Below are 20334 nucleotides of genomic sequence, written 5' to 3'. Positions count from 1 at the left end.
TGCAAAATGCAATTACTGGTGCCAGGCACTTTGTGAAGACCATGGGCGCAGTAGATAAGCCAAAGGGCAGTGCAGAGAATTGGTAGTGCATTGAACCAGCTATGAATCTGAGGTATCTTCTGCAGTTTTGTCTGATAGGGACATGCAGGTATGCCTCCTTGAGGTACAAAGTCACGAGCCAAGCTTTCTTGCCCAGCATGGGAAGAAGCTGCTGTAGTGTCAACATTTTGAATTTTGGAACATCCAGGTAAGTGTTTAGAGATGAAAGATCCAGAATGGGCCACCAGGCTTTGTCTTTTCTGGGTACCAGAAAGAGTCTTGAGTAAAATCCTTGTCCTTGCTTCTGTGATGGTACCTTTTGAATAGCTCTCATAGTCATAAGTGCTGTAATTTGTTTTTGAGCCTCTGCCCATTGATTTGGTGGCATATTTGGCATTCCTTTTAACCTTGGCAGAGTGTGAAAGTGGAACCTGTAACCCTAAAATACAATGTTGAGAACCCATTTGTCTTTGGTGATCAATTGCCAATTGTGGTAGAAGAGTGCCAGTTTTCCTCCCAAGGGGGCTGCCAAGAGGGATTTATTTGACAGCTGTAGTGGGAAGTCATTGGAGCTGCTTTTTATATGGTTGGTGCCTGTCTTCCCCTTCTTTCTGGCCTGATGCAACCCATTGTCGAGGCCTATAAGGACCTTGTGTTTGACCTCTACCTCTTGGACGTCTGTATCTTCCCCTTTGAGGCCTGTCTGTAATTGGAAAGGAGCAATTCTTAGTTGGCCAGTTTCTGCTAAATCTAGGAGGCTGAACCTGTAAGAAATCCTTCCTTGCATAGATTTTGCCTTATCCTCCATTTTCTTTAATACCTCTTCTGCCTTAACTCCAAATAATATCCTGCTGCAAAGGTGCATCCAATAATTTTGCTTTAACATGATCTGGTAACGTATGTTCTTTTAACCAAGCATGTCTTCTAATGACAGAGCCTGTAACTGCTGCTCTGCAGGAGGCCTCTAGAGAATCAAATCCACATTGCAAAGTATGCTTTCCCACTTGTTCAGATGCATGCAATAAATCCTGCATTTCTTTAAAATTAGGAAGATCTGATTCTGGAAGCATTTTTTGTTTTATCTGAGAGAGTAAAAATTGTTGATATTTTAGCATGTGAAACTGGCAATTTAAGGCTCTGATTGCTAACGTTGCAGACGTATATACTTTCTTTTCCCATCTGTCTAATGCTCTGGAATCTCTGTCAGAGGGAACTGGATTTTTGGCTGAAGAGGCCTTAACTCCTTTGGGTCCCTGAGAAATAGTTTCAGGGTCAGCTACAGGGCTTTTATACAGAAATTTATGTGAGTCAGGGACTCTGTAGTATCTGTCAGGTTTAACAGGGGCTGGAGGTAAGGAATCAGGATTTAAGCTGGATTCAGTATACACAACATCCACAATATCTAACACTGGCAGAATAGCAAGGGGTCTATGTTGAGGTAATAAAAGGAAGTCTCTAAGCCTTTTCTTGGATTCTGAGTAATCCTGGCCTTCTCAGTGGAAATGCTCCCTCATGGTATGTAGGGTTTCCTCAAAGGAGTAGTCCTCAGGCGGTGAGGCTGATGGAATTGATTCCTCAGCATCAGAATCCTCATAAGGGGTAAAGAGTATCCTAGGTCTGAGGATGAATCAGAAGAGATGGACACCTGGTCGGATGAGTCAGTCTGCATCCTGTCTAGGCCTTTTATCAGGAGGGGGATGGGACCCCCTGATCAGAGTGATTAGGTCTTCGGCCATTTTGAGCATTTGTTTCTTAGGCATGGAGGCATGCCCTGGAGAGTGCTGTATTTGTTTCTTTGATTTTAAAGGAGGCTTAGACTTAGCTGAGGGTTTAATGATTAACTGAGTAGGTCTGAAGACACCCTCTGAAGCTGTGGGTTGCTCAGCTACTCCGGATCCCTCTGAAAGGTTAGTCTCGGTAGGCTGAATAACTTGTGCATCCGAAGGCCCAGCCATCTCCACGTGAGAGTCAGAGGCGGCCTGTGGTTCTACAGAAGCGGTCGTCAGGGGCTGCGAAGGTGCCTCACTGAAAACTGGAGAACCGGCGACTGGCCTAAAAGAGGCTTCGTCAGTTTTGGGCCTCAGATGCCTATCCTTGTCTTTGCGCTTTTTGTGTATTCCCGTTGTCGGAAGTTCCGACGGCATGGTATAATTGAATTTTCTACCAAAATAATGTCGGGCAAAATTAAACCGACATTTAATAGTGCACTTGTTAAACCTAGCACAAAACCGACAACCAGTGACGTTGTGGTCTGGGCCTAGGCATGGGATACAATAGAAATGGAAATCCTTATGAGGTATTTGCTTCCCACAAGAAATACAGTTATTAACTTTTACTGACATCGGTCTGAGGCAAGAAAAAGTTTCCCCAATGGGGTACTTAGCTTTGTAGAAGACTTCGGTTCTGGATTCGGAATGAAAATCTCAGGAGACGGCCGACCGGCACTTGCGAACTGCTTTTGCTTCGGGCACCGCACAGCAAAAGAAAGACTGAAGAAAATGGTGTTGGCTGCATCTTATATACCCCTGTCGCACTGACATCAGGAAGAGGTGACAGCAACCGACGCCGGACCAAGACTTTCGAACTCAGGCCGACTGGGGAACCGCCTGACGGCAGGATAACCCAAGTGTAATGACTGCAGCAGTGTAACAAGATGAACATCAAGACAAACACTTCTGAGAACCAATGTCTTCATGTCAGTTTTGGACTACTTTTTATGTAACACCACTCCAGCCTTTGATGTCCGTCAACCACAGAATGTTTAGCCATCCCAGAAATGGTGATCAAAGATGGGGAAAATGTAATTTTATACAGGACACCATCCAAACTACACAGTTTTAACTCTTTTTATGCAGAGGTTTGAATTTGCAATTTATTGGCCTTGTCAATCCACAGAAAGACAAGTTACTTGTTTAGTAAATGACTGTGCCAGCCTAAGTTAGTGTTACTGCTTGTTGAAGGTTGATGAAGTGTGCACCAAGATTGGAAGAATGGTATTAAGGGGTATTCTATGGTACTAGTTAGGCAAGGTTACGATGACAAATACCAAATTACACACCCAACACAATGCTAAAGAGTTGCAGTTCATGGACAAAAACTATGTGCCCTAAGCACTCGTACAACTTAAGCAGAATAGCATAATAATATATAAAGATAATACAAACATTTAAAATTGTGACAGATGATGACTTTGAGGGAACATGGGTGAAATTCTTGGCTAGGCTTATAAGGGCGTCCAGGCCAATAGCCTAGTATCCTGTGATCCTATAAACTTATGTCATTAAAAGCACCCTACTCAACAGCATAGTTAGCAAAGTTAAGAAATAATTTATTTAACAAAATATTAATCTGATAACAAAGTTCATCAGCAACTTGCCAGTAATAACAGCCAACGATAACCACCACACATAATTCCTGGAAATCAACAGATGCCAGGTTTCCAAGTTCATTCCCAAATCAAAGCAAACAGTACCAAAAGTATCTCACACAAAGAAGGTTACAAAGTGGCAACACAGTAAAACAAAGTCTCTCCAAGCAGACCCATAACAGTTGTAAAACTGATATCCCAGTTTGGCTGCACACTAATATCCATCCAGTCTCCTCCACAGCATAAAAAGTGAAAGGAAAACTTTGCCTTATCTTGCTTCTCACTAAAAACGCAGCAAGTACTCAAAAACAGTTGAGACAAACACACAAAATTAGATGAAAAGATGACAAACGGCCAACCAAGAGGCAACTGGGGTTAGATCTGAGAATAACAGGTTGCAGTGTTAACCAAACAAACCACAAACTAAAGCAAGCAAGCCAGATAATCTCAAAATATATTCCAGTAGCTGCAGTTACAGCAAGTAAATGAAAGGTGTTACAACAAACTTCTGTTAAGTAGGAGGAGAAATAACTACAAACAATGAAAACACATTTGTCTACTGGCAACCATGTGCCACCATCTTGGAGCAAGCCCCTCTGTGTATGAGTACCTGGGGAAGTGAGACAGCAGAACCCGCAAAGTGGCTTGGGAATGATCACAGACACACAGCAAAGGTTTATGAACTGTTCCATGAGCTGCTAAGATAGTGAGGGATGCAACAACTAATGCTAGGAATCACTGGTTAACTGGAAAAATTCTGCATTAACATCATGAAAGCTTTATTCTTTTTCTAAATATAACACTTCCAAGGTCACTTTGGAAAAGGAAGAAAATTGCTTCAACTTCAAATTCAGGATAAACATTTTCCTTGCTATATGTATGTACAGTGGTCTACATACCTTGCCATTTTCTATGAGATTTCCTGTGGACTGTCCATTTGAGGTATCTGCACTCTGTCCACTTCCAGCACTGCGACTGCTGCCTACACTGCCTGTGCTCCCAACACTGTTTCTGTCACCTGCCAAAAATGGTAAAGAACATATTGGTAATCACAACAAACACTACCATAAGGATCAAATTCTTAAGGTAAGCAATGAAATAGGATATCAAGTCTCAAGTAAATGTATCTTACACAAGTATAAAACCTAACATTGTCCCCAAAATAAACAACAATTTATCCATACAACTATTAGTATTCTTTTATTAGGGGGTGGGGAGGCTCAGTGCAGGAAGCACCAACAGCAGTGAAGTAAGCATGGTGCAAAGTTACAATAATGAGCAATATAACTTCTTTTCAAATAAAGAAAATCCTAGGATGGCACAGAGCTACCACAGGTTCTGATTTCTGAAGAAAGGAAGCCAGGAACAGGTGAAACACCAATTACTGCTTTCCACACATACAAATCTTTTTAAAGGATGCATTTATTTAACTTATACATTCTGCAGACTAAATTATAAGTCTGATAATATTAAACCCTAGAGGAATGGTAACTTTGAGGTTGATGAAACCCCCCCCCCCCCCCCAAGGCCAAACAATGTTTTTAGCATCTCTTTTTGTGGTTCTCACTACAAGTTTAATAGCTTATTTTGCAAGTGATATACCAAAATTAATTCATATTTAACATCCCACTATTTTTTTTCTGTCACTGTATTTCATGCAACACAACCCAAAAGCCATTCTCATATAAATGAAGTCTATGACAGCCAGCCTGATGGAATAAGAAATAGGACTTCTGCAAAAATGCAGCTCCCTTTAGATTTAATGCAGCCTGACCAGTAGCATACGTCATGCCATATTTGAAATCTTCAAAGCAAATTTCCTGATATAAAAGTAAGGGAAAATAAAACAGAGCTGCAGCTGATATGTAGAAAGGTAATGCCACTGAGTAGCTGCTTCACGCAACAGCGAAAAACAGATACCAGAGTCACATGCAACAGCTACAGTGGTGGGGAGGATGATTTTTTTTCCCCCAAAGGGAGGCAGAATTAGAGTTAACCTGCTTGTGCTTTTTCATATTTCTATTTTCTGAAAGCAATTCTAAAACATTAATACCAAAATAGACTGAAAATGTAATTTCAACTCAAAACACTGGAAACAGACTGGAAATGCAATTTACACTGGAACAATGGGAGGACATATGTATGGCTCCCAAATATAGGCAAGAAGGTTTCAGATTTTTATACCCTAAGCAGACTTAAAAGAATTTTTCCTCAGGTAGACAGCAAATGTTGGAAGTGTGATGAGGAAGAAAGAGGTAACTGTTTTTTGGGAGTGTAACGAGCTGTCAGAGTTTTAAAAATTCCTTACAGAAGACTCCTGTCAGAAATATTGGGGGAGGAAATGGCTGTAACTAAGGAAATTATTTTTTCAAGCTGGGACACAGGATCTGAGTTGCCTAAACATAGTAAGGCCTTACTAAGTTTAATTGCATTGGCTGCCAAAAAACAATAACTAAGAAAATGTAAATCAAAGTTCACCAACTGTATTTGAAGTACTGAATATTGTAAAAGGGAGAAAATAACTGAAAATGGTACTTCTACAAAAGGGAATGAACATCATCATCATCTTCTTTCGGCTGTTCCCATTAGGGGTCGCCACAGCGGATCACCTGTTTCTATTTCTTCCTGTCCTCTGCATCTTGCGCTGTCACACCAACCACCTGCATGTCCTCTCTCATCACATCCATAAACCTTATCTTAGGCCTTCCGCTTTTCCTGTTACCTGGCAGCTTCATCCTTAGCATCTTTTTCCCAATATACTCTGCATCCCTCCTCAGCACATGTCCAAACCAACGTAATCTTACCTCTCTGGCTTTGTCTCCAAACCTTCCAACCTGGGCTGACCCTCTAAATATACTTATTCCTAATCCTGTCCACCCTCGTCACACCCAGTGCAAATCTTAACATCTTTAACTCTGCCACATCCAGCTCAAACTCCTGCCTTTTTGTCAATGCCACTGTCTCCAACCCATATAACATAGCTGGTCTCACTACCCTCTTGTAGACCTTCCCTTTCATTCTTACAGGTACTCGTCTGTCACAAATCACTCCTGACACTCTTCTCCACCCACTCCATCCTGCCTGTACTCTCTTCTTCACCTCTCTTCCACACTCACCGTTACTCTGAACTATTGACCCCAAGTATTCAAACTCATCCACCTTCGCCACCTCTACTTCTTGCATCCTCACCATTCCTCTATCCTCCCTCTCATTCACACACATATATTCTGTCTTAGTCCTGCTGACCTTCATTCCTCTTCTCTCTAGAGCATATCTCCATCTCTCCAGGGTCTCCTCCACCTGTTTCCCACTCTCACTACAGATCACAATGTCACCTGCAAACATCATAGTCCATGGGGACTCCTGTCTGATCTCGTCTGTCAACTTGTCCATCACCATTGCAAATAAGAAAGGGCTCAAAGCTGATCCTTGATGTAACCCCACCTCCACCTTAAACGCATCCGTCACTCCCACCGCAGACCTCACTGCTGTCACACTACCCTCGTACATATCCTGTACCACTCTTACATACTTCTCTGACACTCCTGACTTCCTCATACAATACCACAACTCCTCTCTAGGCACCCTGTCATATGCTTTCCTCCAAGTCTACAAAAACACAATGCAACTCCTTATGATCTTCTCTGTACTTCTCCATCAACACTCTCAGAACAAACATCGCATCTGTAGTGCTCTTTTCCGGCATGAAACCATACTGCTGATCACTAATCATCACATCCCTTCTTAACCTAGCTTACACTACTCTTTCCCATAACTTCATGCTGTGACTGATCAATTTAATCCCTCTGTAGTTACTACAGCTCTGCACATCACCCTTATTCTTAAAAATCGGTACCAAAACACTTTTTCTCCATTCCTCAGGCATCCTCTCACTTTCCAAGATTTCATTAAACAATCTGGTTAAAAACTCCTCTGCCATTTCACTTATACACCTCCAAGCTTCCACAGAAAAGGGAATGAACAAATTACACAAATAAATTTAATTTGGTGGAACAATACATGCAAAATAATGTTCAAGAGGAGGAGACAGGTTTAATGGAAGGCAGGAATTGAGCAATTTATACAATATGTTACAGTAAAATGACAGTTGCTACAAAGAAAGAAAGCATGTAATGTATCCATCCATCCACAACCCCTTTTTTGCATTTTTGCACAATTTCTTTTCCATCAATGTATGGATGGCTATGTCTTAAGTGATAATTTAATAATGGTGTTAAAAATGTGTAAGGCAGTTCACAGTCCAGCCCCCCCACCCCACAAACACACGTGAAAATATCTTCAAAATTACTATCGATGACGCATGCAGCTTGAATATCAGACTATCTAGTACCATGGGTGAGCAGCTAATGCTAAAGGAGGGAGGGGAATGAATGAGAAGTGCGCCCTCACCCTCTACTCAGCTACACTACCATTGTTTCCAACTCAGCAGAACGCATAGGCAACAAGCGGGACATACTTGCAGCTCCTTTGTGCTGAAATGCACAATAAGGGTGGAGAATCTGATTACTATTAATAAAAAAAAGAAATTAAAATATGGCTACTGACAAAGGTTCTGCCAAAATATTAAAACAGTACAAAATGCAGACTAACCGCTACCACATATAACTGTCTCACTCGATGCAAGGTGCATTTAGCTGTAAGCAGCTTTTGCCAAACATTCTATGTAGGCAAAACTGACTGAATTAAAAAAGCCGAGTTACCAACATTATTATGCAAAATGAAAACACGATATGACTAATGCATTATTAAAATACAGTAAAGGATGTATACATTTTCATTATTTTGTTTTGGAGAATGTGCAGCTATTCCAATAGGGGTGATGAATGGAATAACTATACTTTATATTAGTTGTTAGTCTGGCAGATAGAAATATAGGCAGACATTTTACTGGGTCTGAATGACAATATCTCCATGGAGAGTGTACTAAAGATAAACATAACATTTAATGTATACTTGTTTTATATTACTATTACTTATACTGTTTACACATATCTTTTACTGTTGGAAGTGACCATTTCAATGGCTGAAGGATTAATGGTGTGACTAAGATTAGATTATACTTAATGAATTGTTTGATTGTATCCAACCAATTCTGATGACGTCTGACATTTTTAAAGACAAATCGGAAATAAACTATGTCTTGGAGGATACCCCATGCTCTAAAGATGAGTGCTAAATATGAAATAAACTGTGTATCTTGAAGATATCCCTCATTTTTGCTTGTTTTAGAGTTACCGTAGTACATGTGTGTGAGCACTGACAGCTTTACCTATTTGTTTTTGTTAGAAAAAAAATTTAAAAAATGGCTAATGGCAACACTTCTGCCACAATACTAAAATAGCACAAAATGCAGATTAACAGCTACCACAAGTAATTTTATTATAAAAAAAATAAGCTTTTACATTCACTGTGCTTCTTCGTACCAGGAGAACAACTGCGCAAAGGGAATACAAAACTTAGTTTTATAAGACTGTCCATGTAAGCCATTATAATATTTGAATACTGCTTTGTGATTACCTCAAATGTTTGATATTCAGAGCACCACATATCCAATTCTCCCTCTGATTGATAATGAATGAATGAATGGCAAGGGTGACAGATGGCTCCTTCAAATCCTAAAATCTTACATGATTGAACCTATCCATTTTAACCCATAGGGCTATCTACTGCAGGATGCAGTTGCTAACCACCTTTACAGCTTTCCTAGGCTGCAGCTCCTCTGTCTACTTCCATAATTCACAGTGCCTCTCTGACTCTCCAGGTCTAACTTGTCGTGGTTATGCTTGTGGTTACAGCTGGTTTAGTCACTGCCAACATTCTGACTGTGTGTACGTGAGATAATCACATGGACAAGTCAGATAAGCACTCAGGTTTAAATATTGCCATAAATGTGGGGAGAAAATCCCCTAAAGCTGACTGCATATTTTGTGTTGTTTGTTTAGAGCTGAAGCATTTAGACAATAACTGTGGCACTTTTTTAAACACCTTTATTGAATTATCACTTGTGACATAGGGAAATCTGCATTTTTTTATAAAAGTAATCAAACCATAACAAGTTCACATCTGCAAACATTATACATCACATACATTGTTATAAATCATAGAATCAAAACAACATTGCACAAATTGTTCAGTTCTGGCCTTCTCTTAAACGAACACCGTAGACAGAGCTAAACCACCACGGAGAAGGATGGGTTTCTAAAACTGCAGGATTGGTTGAATGCCTTTCACTGGTGGAATTGGATTGGATAATTTTTATTTTAAAATGCTGTTATGAAGTACTTGTTTTATGATCTGAAGAAGGCATTAGCAGAAAGTGCTTATCTGGTGTTTTTACTCCTGAAAGTTTTATTGTGTGTATAGTAAACCTTTATGTGCTCTTATAATTGCAGTTTTAGAAACCCATCCTTCTCTGTGGTGGTTTAGCTCTGTTTATAGTGTTCATTGCTTCTGACATTACGGAGCTGCCTCTAATTGTCCGCTGGTGTGCTTCCTGGATAGCCTTCTCTTAAACCTCGTTCTTCCTCCAAAACATTTTTTTTCTGCATTTATTATTCCCACGATTTCCATTTTTTTCTATGTAACTTACTCCTACCCTTTTCCAAGGATTCCACTTCCTTTTTTTATCTCCGTTACAATATTCACTACTTCAGATACAGTTGGTTAAGATTTTGATTTCCCTTTTCTAGTAACTGCTTTTCCGGCAGCCACCAGAATTAAATTTAACAAGGCCTTACTGTGTCTAGGCAATTCAGATCCTATATTCTAGCTAAAAAAAAACATTATTACCTTAGTTACACTCATTTTCTCACACAGTATTCCTAACAGAGTATTCAGTAGGGAATTTTTAAAGTCTGTCAGCTCATTACACTCAGAGAACATATGTTTCCAGGCACCTCTTCCTTCCTCATTACATCTCCAGCATTTGCCATCTACCCAGGAAAATATTCTTTGGAGCCTGCTTGGGGTATAAAAATATCTATGCAAACACTTCCAGGCACAAATTCTAAATCTTTTAGATTTTGTTGCATATTTGAGAGCCATATGTATGTCTTCCCATACTGTACTTGTGAATTACAAGTCTAATCTCTTTTCCCAATCTTTTCTGAACTCTTTTGTTCATTCCTATAGTTAGTGTGAAATATTTTATATGCCCTACTAATTATTCCTTTCTTAGTAGCAGCTTCTATTCTAGATTCATTTAAAAACTCAACCATTGGAAGTCTTTCATTTAGGTTTCCCCTGTCTCTTTGTGTATACTCTGATATCAACCCCCTGATAGGAAAGGCAATCACTAGTCTGCAATCCAAATGTCTTATTGGCCTCTTCCCATTCTATTACCTTTCCCCTCTAATTATTTGTATCCAATACCTTGGTTCCTTTACCAGCTTCCTCCAGTAAATTCCAGACCTCTCATGCCTATTCTCTGTACCCGTAATTGCAGTCATCCCTACTGGCAGAATTTCCTTTCTCAACTCCTGTGCTGGCTTAGTTCTTGGTATACTTTCTGATACTTTATGAATAAAATATTCTCTTTGCCTGCTGTTATTCTCCTTAATGATCTGAGTCCAAAATGCCATTATTTCCTCATTTTTTTAATTACGCTCCTGCTTCATCATTATCCCTTTCCACTATGAATTGTAGCTTTCTGCTTGAGTTATGAACAATAGCATTAACTACGTAGCTCTAAAATATCCCTTCAAATCAGGTAATCCTAAACCTCCTTGTTCTATTGGGAGGATCACCTTACCCCACTTAACTCTTGCCCTCAATAATGCACATACTTTGTCAAGCAGTTGGAGCAGTTACAGCCTGGGAAAGCTTTTAAAGTGCCAAACAACTACAGCCTGTGTCTGTCACTCCTATGGGTATGAAATAGATGACCATGAATCGTGAAAATCTATTATTATGGTAAGTACAGAACTTTTCTTTCAGTTAAGGCAAAGCACTAAACATGCTCATTTTTTTATGTAGGCCTCTCCACCAACTTTGTTTTTGGTACTACCAGCTATGACTAGTCAACAGATACACACTTTTGTTACTTATGAAGTCACCCAGCTATCCAGGGTAGTTGGAAACCAAGAATTCTCACACCAACAGGTAATCGCTTTGTACACCTTTCTTTTTTAACAGGACAACCTCCCACATAGTTTCCTTTCCCCATGAAAGAAGGAACCAGTAAACTGAACTGCTATGAGCAACACAATATGAGGTAACTGGCTTCATACTGAAGCATGGTTTTGATTCTTCTAACCTGAGTACATCTCTCGCAAAATGTGAACAGTTTATATGTCAAGGTGTGAAGGCACCTACGGGAGCAGAACAGAGCTTGGCTGTCATCCCTTCCAGAAAAGCATCTTTAAGTATCAAGATAAAATGTCACCCGACCAAAAAAATTAAGCATTTTCTAACAATCCCCTCTTATGCTGCCTCTTTCACCTGGCCTTGAAATGTTTCTCAAATATGGATTCACCAGCTCCCATCAATTGTACTGGAATGCTGACAGAGTCTTAAAAAACATGACTTTCATGTACTCAACCCTTTCAGTAATTTATCTAATACTTTGTAAAATATGGCAACAGGTTTAACTAAGAGATCACTGCCAAACCAGATATTTGGATAAACATGTCACCCTTTTACTCTCTCATGTTGAGAGACCTGCTGCTGCAGCAACAGAGTAGCCAAATGCACATCTGACGATCTGAGTTTTCCAGCTCCAGTCTCATACAGGGATAAAGATCTGACACTACGACCCATGTGGCCAGAGTTCAGACAGAGGCTCAGGCAACAGAAAAAGCTGGCACAAGAGGATGGGTGGGTGCAGCAGGACATATACTTTAACAGTCCCTCAAAGGAAGGATGGCATTGTGTACACATACTGGAGGCAAGCTTTCTGCCCATCAAACTCTTTCTGGTGGTAGCAGGCATAGAGGATAAAAAAATCTGAATTTGACTAGTGGCCTGGGTGTTGTAAAGTAAATCAGAGGGGTAAGATTCAGTAACTGATTGCCATCTCCCTTAGTGGAAGTTGGTGGAGATATTCTACTGCAAACATGTATTCTTGTACAGGCCAAAGGGTAGCCTTGGGAACACTTCACCAATATTTTACACAGGTAATAAAGCACTGTGGAAGCATGCAGCCAGTGTGTACAAATGCCTGCCCTGCTTGTATTACATGAAGGGAGTTTGGGTTGCACAACGGCTAAGTCTTTTCATCCTCAGCTTAGAAGGCTGCTAAACTCCAGGCCTTTTGCCATTCAGCCCCCCACATCCAGTACTTTTAAGTTTTTATTCTCTATCCAAGACTCCTGCCCAACTGGGTAATGTGGTGTGTGTGTGTGTGTGTGTGTGTGTGTGTGTGTGTGTGTGTGTGTGTGTGTGTGTCTATATAGAATCATGAGGATGAAAAAGCTCCAGAGCCTGTGTCCATGGACCAAGAAAAGGCCAGGGATTTGGGGGGGGGATGCACATACAAATATCTGCATCTCAACTCACCTGTTAGACATTTTCTTTCAAATATACAGAGCTAAGAAAGTCATTATTAGTAGGTGAAAATCTGAGGCACTAGGATCAAAAATGTTTAGGGAGTTACCTTTTTACCTTGTGAAAACACCAAATCTGGGACAATTTATACAGGTCATTGTGTTATTTGCATACATAGTTAACTTGCAACAAATTCATATTTTTAGCAAACATTTCTTTAAATAAATTGAAAAGCAGCATATCCTCTCTGACTTTGCTTTACTTACAAAGATATCTACCAAACTGATAAATGTCTCTCAAGTGTGAGTCAGTTTCACATGGATTTCCAGCACTCATAACGTAATTTTGTTTAGTAGGACAAATGGATGGATACACTGCCTGTTTAACAACCTTACTGCATGCATGTCCTTTCGAATTTTTATGGTCTGCCTTGGAAAAAACACCAGGCATGTCCTGAGCAGTGGTGGTATACATTTGCATGTGTGTGCATGCGTGCCTGCATATGTATGTGCAAACTGTTTGACTTCTATTTATGCACTGGTTATGACAGTCTTGTAGCCTGCCTATAGGTTTTACTGCATGCCTGACATCAGAGTATGGCTCTGAAACTATCTTCAGTGTCTCACCACCTTTCACAAAGTACAAGATTAAGTGTCAGATAAATGGTCCTGAAAGAAATGCAGCCTGACCACAGCATAGCATGTGCACCACAACCAAGCCAAACTGCCTGACAGAAGACAGCCACTTACCTGAGGAATCAGTCACAGTGTTCGATCTGCTCAGAGTCACATGGGTGAAGGCAGGGTGAGGGTTTGGTTGTTGTAACGGAAGCTGATGATACAGAAGGTATGAGTCATCTGTCTGCGCTGGCACCATGCCCCCAGCATGGTGGTATTTTGTCAGATGTTGCCTCTGGTGTGTTGGCACTGAAGCATGACGTGAAAGTGTGCCCCCTGTCAGTGAAAAGCAGTAAAGAGCTGAAGGATGTTAATGGAATCAGAATGTTATGATGAAGTAGGCATTATGTAGTAGCAAGAGCATGCACATGAAAAAGGAAAGCTAGAAAACCAAGTGATGCTGTAGCAAACATGAATCAATGGAACTGCCAACATTGGAGGTTAGGTGACTATGATGAGCATGCTCATGACATACGTTTACATTTAGCTTCTGCTTTACAGCTTTCACTTCCTAGCAGTATTCAACTGAAGCATCACAGCTCAGCACACAGAAAGATGCATAAGTCTACCTAACAGCAGAGGCAGTCACTTCTTAAACAGGGTTTCACATAAGTTCTGCTTGTACTACAAAGTTCTTTACAATAGAAGAGTGATATTACAAAATGTTAATCCTGCAGCAAGAATTTCTCATGTAAGTTTCTTTTTTTAATGAATCAAAAAGGATTTTGACATTTGTGATATTCTGACACAAAGGTATTATGTTGCTGCTACTTCTAGGTAAGTTACATCCAGAATGTGACCGCAGTATAAATACCAAAGTAAAGAGGCAATTTTATCAGTGATCTGCATAACATAGTCAAAAACTTTGGAACATGTAATAAGCAAGAAGAGTAGGCTACCTCAAAAGTAGTGTATGAAATAAGTCTCAAGAGCTTGCTATTATAAATTATCCGGTTAAGGACCTAACAAACGCTGTGGCTGCTGCTGACAAATTTTCTCACTTCAATTTAAGTTCGCAAGTTATGTCACAAACTAAAGAAAAAGTGGGCATGCATAAGACACATGGAGAGCAAACTCAGAGTTCTAACAATGCAAAAGACCAATGAAAGTATTTGCCAAAACAGTTAAGAAGTATGTTGGAATGAATCAGAAGTGTAAAAATGTGCAAGGCCTATGTTCGAGTGCATTTCGATCAATTCTGAAAGCACAAAGTGTCTTACTACTCATACAAAAAGGAAATTTTAGTTTTTAAAATTCAAAACCATGGCATTTTCTTTATCACATTCAATGGACATAGTTTATATTACTTTAACCTAATGTAATCTACTTGCCTAATCTGTGTACAGAAAAAATGCAGACAAGCAGTGTTCCTATGTGTGCTTGCACATAACTATATACATACATTTGTGTGTGTGTGTGTGTGTGGGGGGGGGGTGTCAGATTAAAATAATTCAGAAATCCATTGCCATGCATTTCCAACTTTTTACCATTTTTGATATTTAATCTATAATGTCAGTAGCATGTACTTGTTATTTAATCCTTGCTTTTTTTGTTCTGCTCTGTCCAAAAAGGCAAACACCATCAGCTCTTGGATGCTTGAAACAATCTTCTCAATCTACACATTTCTGAGCTTTTTATATAGTTTAAAAACATACTACATTTCATTTCAACAACATATTTAGCTTTAGGAAATGTTTTTGTGAGATTTTACTACAAAAAGCTAATCCTTCTGACTATAGACTATGGTTAAATGAACCTTTGACTACATGAACAGTTCATTCTTAACTCCAAGGGGTTCACTACGTTTGCCTGATTATTTTCTTGCCTGAACCATTCTGGGTCGCTCAAAATAAAACCAACAGAAAAATACTTACCCTATCAGCCAATCTGAGAAAACTTACCAAAGCAGACAGCTATGGGGACTACCTCCTCTGATATCTCTAGGTCAACACAATGCTGAAATTTCTTCAGACTTCCCATTATGGGATGTGAGCACCTCTTGCCAACACATGCCATGACTCTAGCACAGGGAATTCAGAACTGACATGTAATGATATAACCCTAAATATGCCTAAAGGGTGTACCCCCTCCTGCTCCTCTCATCAGGTGATGATAGATGAGTTCAAGCACTTTTTGAGGGAAGGTCAATGGACGAGGACTGTAAGGTGTTTTTTAGGAAGACTGTATTAGAGGGATGTTTGGCTAACACCTGACCTCTTGCTCTTTCCATATGCCTAACAATATCTTGGAATAATAAGGAAGACCACGTGTTCCCTCCCTCCGAAACAGAAATATTCTTAGCGTTAATAAAGGCCCCAGGTTTCTCATATCTCCTCATACAAGTGGCCGAATCTCTCTCAACACCTCTTAACACCGCCTGCCTCTCCAAAACACTACAAAAAGAGTTGGTCCTACATGTGATCTGAAGACTGCAGGAAAACAAATACTTGGAGAGTCAGCATACACAATTTCACATGCATGGTATGCTTGTTGAAACTGCCTAAATCCAAGATGGGACAGAAGCTCATCATCTCCTTCAGAACAAGTAAAGGATGGAAAGAAGAATTGCTTACCTTTCCCTAAATGAGGGACAGGCTTCTATTGCCCCCTTGCAGAGATGAGAATGTTTGGTCTCTGAATGCAGATCTTTACTGGAAAGAAGCTAAGGTGTATCCATCGAAAGTCATGTTGACAGCCCTCAAGAATACGATGAAGGCTTTACTGGGGAAAACTCAGAAAACTGGTCTACCATGGCCAGTTCTAAACACAGTCAAGACTGAGACTGCCGGCTCAGTACAGGCATCCTCCTTAGCCATTTGGATAAGGCAACTAAGTGAAGCAACAATGACCTAAAAATTGAGGTGGCCTAGAAGAATGTGGTTTGGACGGGCATCTCAGGGACCCTCCACTGATGTCAATATCTGTTTCTTCTGCTAGATGCTCTTGATCAGGTCCTGTGAGGCCTAACAGGAGAGGGTATAATCTTGGAAGGGATGACAGCATGATCTGCCTCAGCTCATTTTCAAAAGGAAATCCTGAACCAAGGCAGCTGTGCTTGCTGTCTCAGCCACAGCATTAGCACAGATAGAATTACAGTAGGACATGTGAAAAGCCCACTAGTGAAAGTTAGTAAGAGTTTGTTCGAGATCCTCCGTGACCATATCTCCAAAGTGCTACATGAGAAAGCATTCTCAGCTCTAAATAAAACTTTAGACCTGTCAATATGTAGTAAGATGGGAAGGTGCTGTGGTCTCTGAATCTATAAGAGTTCACACAAAAATCTTACCTTGAGATGCTTATCCAGGATATCACTACACTTTGGCAGGAGCCTGTAAAGGACTTCAGCCACCCTGTGGTACAAGAAGCTGATTCCAGACATTTCAAACCTGCATAAATAGTATCATTTAAGGCAGACCTCATGGATAAGATAACAGGAGTTCTTGATCCTTGCACAGATACTAATTCATAGGTAAGTACTAGGCTATCGGCCCATGGGCATTTTTAAGCGTAGCCACAGAGTGATGGCTTTCGCCTCCCCATTAGATTAGTAACCTGGGCCTCTGTCAACAGGGCTCCTGAAGTGATCCCAGGGTAGAACTTACAATTACCCATCCACTCATCAAGATTTCTCTTGAAGAGGGTCAGAGAGGAGCTCTGTCGAATAAGGATTGGGATTCTATTCCAGAGTGAGGGGAGTCGCTGGGACAGGAATCTATCCCTCCAGCATGTCCTGTTTATTGTTGTACATGGGTTCAAGTCACTAGAACGAGTGGTTCTGAGGGATCTTGTTTTTTTTGAGGTGAAGCATGTCCATTAGTTCAGGGTTTGACATGGCCCTATAGGTCAGGCATAGGTCACCTCTGAGCAGACGGTAAGCGACTGAGAAGAGCTGGAGCTTTTTTAGTCATGCTTCATACGGAAATTGTTTAAGGCCCTTAATCCTCTTAGTGAGGTACTTCTGTGGTCTTTCTAGTTGTTGCAGGTGTCTAGTGAGGTACATCCCAAATGCAGCATTGTACTCTATTATGGGCCTAATGAGTGAGGAGTAAAGGGGCACAATCACCTCCTTGGATCTGGATGAGAAACCCTTTGTGATCAGGTGTGCCACACAGAAGGATTTCCTGACCGTTTTGGCTATGTGGTTATCAAAGGAGAGCATGCTATCTACTTGGGTACCCAGGTCCCTAATTACTTCTTCTGTACTTAGTGGATTCCCATCTATGTGGTAGCTTGTAGGTACTTTGTTTTTCCCAAATGGGATTACTATGTATTTTTTGGCATTTAGCTTGAGGCCGTGACTTTCACACCAGGTGTTTGTCTCTGTGAGACCCTTTTGCAGGATGTCTGTGTCAGCTGGAGAGTCAATTATTGCACCCAATTTACAGTCATCTACGAACTTGGTTAGCCACAGTCCCTCCGCCTTTGCCTGTACTTCGGAGAAATATATACTGAACAGGAGGGGTCCCAGGACTGAGCCCTGTGGGACTCCACTTGTGACTGGTTTAGAGTCAGACATGGCGCCTGCCACTCTTACCGTGTGGGTTCTGTCTGAGAGCCAATTGGCAACCCATTTCATTGGTGGTTGATATTTAAGCTAGTGAGTTTGTCTATGATTCCTGAGTGTGGGATTGTGTCGAATGCCTTAGCGAGGTCCAGATATGCTGTGTGGACCACTTTCCTTTCATCTATGGCCTTGGTGACTGTTTCGAAGAAGTCGACCAAGTTCAGGAGGCAAGATCTGCCTTTAACAAAGCCGAATTGGGTGGGATCCAGTGTCTGGAGGTTCCCAATGTCCCTGTTAATGAGCTCCATGACAATGCGTTCCATGGCTTTGCAGACCAAGCTAGTCAAGCTTATAGAGCGATAGTTCCCAGGGTCAGTTGTGGCACCACCTTTGTGGAGTGGTACGACTGTTGCTGTATGCCATTCTTTGGATACATAGCCTGCAGAGAGGCTGAGTTTGAATAGTGATTTGAGATTGGGGGGGGGGGGGTAGTTCATTCTGAAGCTTGTGTAAGACGCAACCTGGGATAGCATCTGGTCCCATTGATGCTGTGTTTTTGGCCTTTGCATGGGCTGTCTTTACTTGTGTGTCTGAGATATCTGGAGCGCCACATTCTTCCAGGATGGGTGCTAGCCCCTTTGGTGGAGGGAGGGTGAAGTTTGTACTGAACTTGTCAGCCAGGATGTTGGCAATGTCAGTTGCTTCAGTGTATTTATGGCCATTATGCACTAGCTCGGAGCCTATCTGAGAGTTTGCCCCTAGACTCTTGACATAGTTAAAGAAGGCCTTGTGGTTATCCTTAGAGCCATTGGCTATTTTTCTTTTGAAGTTGGCCTTGGATGATTTAATGAGGGAGCGCAGTCTTTTACTGATGTTAATCAGAGATGCCTTCTTATTTTGGGATTTTGTTCTATCTTGCAGGAGTTTCCTCCTTCTGTTGTAAATTTTATTTATGGCCAGGGTCCATCAGACTGGCTTCCTCTTTTTTGAGGAGTTGGTCTTGGTTTTACTTGGGATGGCTCGGTCCATGCATTCTTGAAGGTGTTCATAGAATGCACTTGTAAAGGATTCTGCCGATGGGTCATCATTTTCCATTTGATTGGGAGCTTTGAAACTTCCCACCTTGGTCTTAAGGAGTGTGAAGTTGGCTTTAGAGAAGTTTTTTTACCTTGATTTCCTTGACTGGGGGGGGGGGGGGGTGTGGATGTCCAGTGTGATTAGTTTGTGATCTGATCTTACCAATGGCGAGTTTACCTCAGGTGTGGAACATAGGTTCCCCATGTTGGTGATGACCAGGTCCAATATGTTGTCACCTCTTGTGCGAGTGGTGACCAGCTGTTCAAGGGCGTTTGAGTTTATAAACTCAAGGAAGCATTGGGCTAGGGCATTTGAGCTTAAGTAGTTTTCCCAGTCAATGTTTGGATAGTTGAAGTCACCCAGTAGCATGGTGTTGGGTAGAATCTTCATACTTTCTAATGTTCTCAGGAATGCTGCGTGAGGGTCCTGAGACAAGGTGGGAGATCTGTAGCAAGCTATAAATTGAACAGTCAATTTACCCACTGTCAATTGCACTTGGATGGTCTCAGATTCCGTGTGCTGTGCTACTAACCTGGAGGTGTGGGTGTTCCTGATGAATATGGACACACTTCCTCCTTTTGTGTTCCGGTCCTGGTTTTGGTACCTAAATGTATGGTAGGAGTTATAGCCTGGTAGTGCTGGGGTGCTCTCTGGAGCCTTGAACCAGGTTTCTGTCACTGCACATATGTCGATTTCTTCCACACTAAGGAGCACCTTGAGTGCGTGCATTTTGAGGTTTCTGGGGATGGGAGGAACATAAAAGAGCCACACGTCAGTCTATAATGGACTACATAAACCTAACAGTCTCCCCAAAGGAAGATGTGTTGTGGGAGAAGTCTTTATTACATTTTTATCTCAGAAACAAGAGCATAGTATTTCTTAAAGCACCTTTCCAAAGACAGTAAAAAGGAGCAAAAAGTACAGTTGTGTACACTTACCATAAATGTAGATGTTCGAGTGTATTCACTGTCGCAGTCATTACATTTGGGTTATCTGCCTGCAGGTAGCCCTCAGTCAGCCTGATTATCAAAGTCTTGGATCCTGCGTCGGATGCTGTCTCTTCTTCGATGACGTCAGGTAGTCAGGGGTATAAAGCATGCAGCCGACACCATTACATCAGTTTTTCTTGCCCCAGATGTCAGCTGCCCCCATAATGGGAAGCAATT

The 20334-nt window shown here is 41.1% G+C and overlaps 1 protein-coding gene across 3 annotated transcripts in view; it reads right to left on the bottom strand.

Annotated features, from left to right (window-relative positions):
* The window catches only part of CASKIN2 (CASK interacting protein 2), a 1742750-nt gene that overhangs the window by 243571 nt on the left and 1478845 nt on the right, over positions 1–20334 (bottom strand). For 2 of the 3 annotated variants that reach the window (XM_044084941.1, XM_044084942.1), the window contains 2 exons: positions 13660–13863; positions 4306–4424 (listed from right to left, as the gene is read on the bottom strand). In XM_044084941.1, the coding sequence (XP_043940876.1) occupies positions 4306–4424; positions 13660–13863 (323 nt within the window). The remainder of the gene's footprint in view (positions 1–4305; positions 4425–13659; positions 13864–20334) is intronic. The other variant, XM_044084943.1, reaches the window with a different exon arrangement.

Source organism: Protopterus annectens, chromosome 10.part0 (assembly GCF_019279795.1).
Source record: "Protopterus annectens isolate FY-2018-M chromosome 10.part0, PAN1.0, whole genome shotgun sequence".
NCBI lineage: Eukaryota > Metazoa > Chordata > Ceratodontiformes > Protopteridae > Protopterus > Protopterus annectens.
The sequence above is the reverse complement of the archived record's forward strand: the minus strand, read 5'-3'. Positions and strand labels throughout refer to the sequence as shown.